Source organism: Lipotes vexillifer, unplaced genomic scaffold, assembly GCF_000442215.2.
Source record: "Lipotes vexillifer unplaced genomic scaffold, Lipotes_vexillifer_v1.1 scaffold240, whole genome shotgun sequence".
Taxonomy (NCBI): Eukaryota; Metazoa; Chordata; class Mammalia; order Artiodactyla; family Lipotidae; genus Lipotes; species Lipotes vexillifer.
Genome location: NW_006797481.1, coordinates 4,476,677 through 4,482,707, shown reverse-complemented (window position 1 = coordinate 4,482,707; position 6,031 = coordinate 4,476,677). Strand labels below are relative to the sequence as shown.

At 48.2% G+C, this 6,031-nt stretch overlaps 1 protein-coding gene across 1 annotated transcript in view; it reads left to right on the top strand.

Annotated features, from left to right (window-relative positions):
• The window catches only part of SLC18A2 (solute carrier family 18 member A2), a 40,763-nt gene that overhangs the window by 5,246 nt on the left and 29,486 nt on the right, over positions 1–6,031 (top strand). The window contains exons 3-4 of the mRNA XM_007469589.1: positions 5,683–5,741; positions 6,017–6,026. Coding sequence (XP_007469651.1) covers positions 5,683–5,741; positions 6,017–6,026 — 69 coding nt within the window. The remainder of the gene's footprint in view (positions 1–5,682; positions 5,742–6,016; positions 6,027–6,031) is intronic.

The following is a 6,031-nucleotide window of genomic DNA, read 5'->3' as shown; positions in this document are numbered from 1 at the left end:
ATGTGGGCCTCTCACTGTCGTGGCCTTTCCCGTTGCCGGATGCGCAAGCTCAGCGCCCATGGCTCACGGGCCCAGCCGCTCCGCGGCATGTGGGATCCTCCCGGACCGGGGCACGAACCCGTATCCCCTGCATCGGCAGGCGGACTCTCAACCACTGCGCCACCAGGGAGGCCCTATTTATTCTTTTAAAGAAGATGTTGGGGGTAGGAATTTATTAATTCATTTATTTATTTTTGGCTGTGTTGTGTCTTCGTTTCTGCGCGAGGGCTTTCTCTAGTTGTGGCGAGCGGGGGCCACTCTTCATCGCAGTGCACGGGCCTCTCACTATCGCGGCCTCTCTTGTTGCAGAGCGCAGGCTTCAGACGCGCAGGCTCAGTAGCTGTGGCTCAAGGGCCTAGTTGCTCCGCGGCATGTGGGAACCTCCCAGACCGGGGCTCGAACCCGTGTCTGCTGCATCAGCAGGCAGATTCTCAACCACTGCGCCACCAGGGAAGCCCCTGTCTTAGTATATTATAGGCAAAAGGGTTTGCTACTCAGGAGGAGAAAGCATTTGTCCAGACTCTCTGGCCAATGGCTTCCTTCCTTCCTGTTCTTTCCATCTGCTTACTGTTACACAGTTTGTACCTTTGGCTACGAAATATAAACAATGCAGGTCAAAATTTGCTTTTTTTGCATCTACTCGGGCTCTCCCTTATGTGCCAGGCTGAATGAGGGAAGGTCCAAACAGTAAGCTGTTGGGTGCTATTTTTATTCAATGGGAGGGAGTTTAGGAAAAATCAGCCTGATTTTTGGGACATGGATCCTCCCTCACCTCCCTGGCCCTAGAAAAATATCTTTTTCCAGCCTGTGATGTGAGCTGGTCCAGCTTCCCACTGTCTCTGCAGTGCTTCTGATGGTGGGGAAAAGAAAGGCCTCCTGCATCCCCAGAGGTGTGAGGGGAGCTCCATAGAGACAGGCTGGTTGGAGCTGCTCCTTTCTAAAGCTTCTTGCCGTAAGTGGGACTCACTCTGAAATGAGACACCCGACATCACACAGGTCATAATCCGAACCCGCATGTTACAACCTGGGGCCCCATAATTTATGGTCACGATGCTGCTGAGTGAGCGGCTTTGTGGTGACACAGGACGCAGGCTGCCTGTCTGTTTTAAATATTGGATAAGATATCATGCCAAACCCTGAAAATAAAAAATGACAATTCTTGGGAAGCATTTAAATGCTTATTTGGCTGTTAATATGGTACAAGTAATTCCTGTTTCATTTACTCTTTGGGAACTATATTTTTACTGAATAAGATGTGACCAGATAGGGAACAAAGGACCTTTTGATTTTGGCGAGTGTGGTGATCACACGTCCAGTAACGCACTTTCCAAAGCCTGTGGGTGCCTTGCTTGGTCTGATTGCCATCTTTGAGGCTTGTGTGACTTATTTTATAATTCCAGTTTAAGTATTCATTTCTTGATTGCAGTTGTGAGTAAACGGGGTAGAAGAACTTATACTAGCAGCACCTGTTGTCTTTTGTCCCGGCAAGTGGATTTTAGCCATACACACATAAAAGGAATGTTCCAGGCTGGTAAACAATGTGAAAACCACCTTTACATTTCTCTCTTCTGTAAGTCAGGTTAAGAACGAGGCATCATGGTGTTCACTTGCTTAACGTAAGGCTCACATAGTAGTTGCATCTTTAGACCCAGGATATTCCAAATGAACCCGGCAGCTTGGGAAAGGGTTAACAGGGGTGGGGATGGTTCCCTCCCCGGCTCATCATTGTGTTAGTGGCCTGCTTTTTATCAAGCCAGCGTCAGTGACTTAATTTATTTCCATAGTTACCTAGTATATTTGAAAGCCAGTTATTTTTCCTCACAAATCTTAGCTAACGTCTGAAAGACAGGGAGAAAGCCACAGGGCATGAAATCTCTACAAAATCTACTGTGGGTTTTTTTTTTTTTTTTTTCCCCTTTAGCTTCAGGCAACTGGTCTGAAGTGGGCTTTGTAGGAATAAGCAGTGACCTTTTCAAAAAGCTCCTCCATGGACAGGGAAATCAGCTATTCTGGAAAGGGATTTCCCATCCTCGATGTCATTAGGGTGGTGGAGACAGTGTGACAGCGTCTTTGCTTCAAAATCAGAAGAAGCTGGCCGTGGAATTGGGTACTTTTCATGGGAGCAAAGCCCTCACGTGACGTGTGCGTCGGTGAACACCCTGGAGAATAAGAAATCCAAGGCTCACGTAATTCCCCACACACATCTGATAGCTGAAAAAGACAGACCCAGGGGCTAAACCTAAGGATTTTGTTTTATTTATGAAATGGTTGACCACAAGCTTCCTAGTATATCCTAGCAAATGTAAAATACCTTTCCACTTACTGCTGCTCATCTTTTAGGAGTATGTTGAGGTAATTGAAATGGGAGATGTCACCTCTTGTCTCATCTGGTGACAGTTTGTACCCTTCCCTGTCCCCTGTTCTGTGTCCTTGCTTTTGTCACTTACCACAGCAGAGGGAACCCAGGTCTTAGCAAGCCTGGGAAGAGAGCTTACATTAATCTCTGTGGTAAAGCCAAGCTAGTTAGGAGCATTAGAGAATAAGTACTGATTGCCAGTGACAATTTAGAGACATGGGATTTCTCTGCTGACTGGGTGGGGATATGTAATGAATATAACTTTTATTGCTTTGCACTTTTTTCTAGGATTCAAATATATGATTTTTATTTTTGTTCAACTGGATTAACTGCTCCCTGATGCTCTGTGAAGGTGACTGTGGGCCAGGGTGACTCACAAGGGGGTGATAAAGCGATATTTGGTTAAAGGTTTGCCACATCAGACGTGGCTCTGCTTAGTAGCACTTTACTTGAGATGGCATTGAATTGGGACAAGAGGCCGAATCAGACATTTATGACTAATGTCAGTTGGAGTTCTGTCCGTTTAGGAGACATTGTGGGGAAGGAGAAAGGACAGTGGCGATCTGCCCATCACTCAGTGACCCTGGGGCCTTGAGCAAGTCTCCTGAGGTCGGTGTTCAGGGGCCCAAGAGAGTCTGAGGGTGGAGAGCCAGGAGCTGGCCCTCGGGCCACACTGGCCGTGGGGCTGAGCTCCAGGGAAGGACGCTGCCCAGCACTTTCCACTGGGCAGCCCTGCCAGCGGCTTGGCTGATGTTGAAAGCATAGGGCACATGTGTCTGGTAACAAGCAGGAAGTAGCGGGAGCCCGGTGGCATCAGAAGCGATTGGCTTGCTTCACCTCTGAACCCCGGCTTTCTCACCCGTGTTGGGGGTTTGGACTGGCCAGCCTTTGAATTTCCTTCTAGCTTTGCCGGTTGGTTATTCCATTCATGCTTTATTAAAATACCAAAGGAATTAAAAGACAAAACAGTAGCTACAGCATTTTTAACGAAAACACAGCACCTGGCCTTGGTAAAAAGAATCTTCCGTAAGCACACAGCCCTGTGGGTACGGAGCCACCTGGTTTCAAAAGATACTGTGGACCCTGGGTTCCACTCAACCCATGTGAACCTCTGCTCCTGTGATTGGTGTCCCCACCAAAGTGTATGCTAGCAGGCCCTGCCACACCTTAGACACACGAGATATGCCCACTGCGCTGAATTTGGGGCAGCTCCCCAAGCCTCAATGTGGCCATCTGAAAATAGGCATAAAGCCAGCTACCTCACGGAACTGTGGTGAGAATCACAGGTGACCCTTATAGTCTCTGGGAATGCTGGAGCCTCCTGGTAAGGAGGAGCCCACCTCAGCTGTGTCCCGCCAGGTGACCTTGGCCAGTGGCTGGGCTGTAGACTGGACATAATATTGCTGGTATTCCGATAGCTTTGACATATGTATGGTTTTCCAAGTAGGATGTTGAAAGGGATGAGAAGCCTGTGTTTATTCCAGCGCAGTCGTATGTCCATTCTTCCCCCAGACACGCAATGGTCGCTGAGAAAATAAACTGCCTGTGAGTTCTCTGAGTTTCCTGGAAGTTTCCTTCACAGTATCCAGCAGTGCCATGTTGGACCTGGTGTTGTGAATGGCTTTCTTTTCCTACATGAATAAGAGCACAGAGCAGTCACCTCGGTGTTAGTTGAGACAGGAGAAGCTGTCATTTGATGGCATCTGAACTGCAGTTCAGAACTCTGGTATCTTTCCTAGTTCACAGGATTGGCTTCAAGCCCTGCTTTGTGAATTACAAGCTCATTTCAGGTCACAGTAGAGGAATCTTTGCCTGGGTTTGTGGGAGGGCGACTGCCTGAGAATGCTATGATTTGATGCTGTTTGGTTTGGTTTCTGGACCCACATGAAGCAGTTAAAAAAATTTGTAAGTGTGCCCAGAACTTTTAGAAGGGTTCTGTTTAAAGCCACGTATGCCTTTTGGCATATACCTGAGGGGGTAGTAAAGTTTGCAAGGAAAAGTCCTGGGCTCGATTGAATGGCCCTGAGTGAAATGAGCCCTAGGACATTAGACAAGTCATTTTTTTGTACCTCAATTTCCTCATCTGTAAAATGGGGAGGTGGTCGTCTGCCCTTATCAGATCATTGAGCTCATGCGTAAGTGCTTGGAGAATGGAGTGTAACCTTAAGGTGAAGGTATTGTGTTATGATTTTTTTGTTCAAGCCTGGAGTAGAAGAGCCCTCCCAGGCTGCTTGACTGGGACTCAGGGTTCCTGTTCCTCATTTGGTTTCTCTCCAGGATCTGAAGGGTCCAGGGCTGGAGGGAGATGAGGCCTGGAGATGCTCAGGGCTGTTCTGGGCTGACACAGGTCTCCATTAGGGCAGTAGCTCAGCCAGTGCTGGCCCCTCTCAGGCCAGGTCGTGGGAGGGAAAGAAGCTGCCTTCACTCTCATGCCCTGTCCATATGGCGGGGACCAACCTGCTTGCTTAATCTGCAGAAACAGAGAGGAAAAAAGGAAGAGAAGGAGGGAGGAAACAAAATCTCTGAGGCACTTTTTCTGTTCCGGATGCCCTGGTAGCAGTTTAACATCCATATCTCATTTCATACCCACTCCAGCTCTGGGAGGTGGGTGGTGGTCTTTCTGCGGGGCCGAGGGGAGATTTGCCTGGGTTAAGTGGCAGGGCCAGGTGTCCAGGCAGGGGTGTGATGCCAGGAGGCCAAGGTCTCCCCACCTCCCCTGTCCGCCTGGTAGCAGAGCCCTGTACAGACAGTGGTCTTACAGAGCGAATAGGATGTTGAATTTTTGCACAGAAAACAAGGTCGGTCTTTCTCAGCTGGCTTCATTGGGGTCAACGTGAAGACAGATCTGAAAATTTCCTTGCTTCCTAATGCCTCTTAGATGTAGTGCCATTGCGTCTGCTGCCTGTTGAATGGCTTGATGACCTTTTACTAGAGTCATTTGATTGCAGCTGTCCCTTTGGGGTAGCTCTAGCAAAGACTATAAAGAAATTTTTACAAAATGATGGAAACAGGGGCTGTGTATTTGAACGTGTTCTGGGTTACTTGCCAATATTTTATTAACATTTATTCCAGAGAAATTTCAGAGTGGCAATCCGTAAATGTATTCACGTTCCAAGACAGTCAAACACAGAAAGGTCATATAGGAAGCACCAACTATATGAATTTTTAGAAAAGTTGACCAAACACTTATCCACCTGATCCCAAAGGGCAAGCAGGAGAGACTCAATATAAAGGCTTATACAAATACGAAGCAGTCACCAGGTTTTCATTGTGGTTCTGTTTTGCAGAATCGGCTATCCAATTCCAATGTTCACGGGATTCTGCATCATGTTTATCTCAACAGTTAGTAAGTGTCTGACGTTTGCCTTCTGAGTGTGGGTCACCGGGTGGGCTCTGACCACCACCAGCTGGGAATTGAGAACACAGCCGGGGGTGGGGGTGGGGGGGTGTTTTGGCCACAATTGCAGAAAGAAGTTGATAGGAGAAGTCTTTGGGGAGCAAAAGCACAGTGTGGTTAACACGGAAATACCCCATCGGGTTAAGGGAGGTCCCTGTTTGAGCTGATCTGGTCGTGGCACCAGCGGGTCTACAGTGACTGTGGCCTGGCCCCTCTTCCCGCAGTGTTCGCCTTCTCCC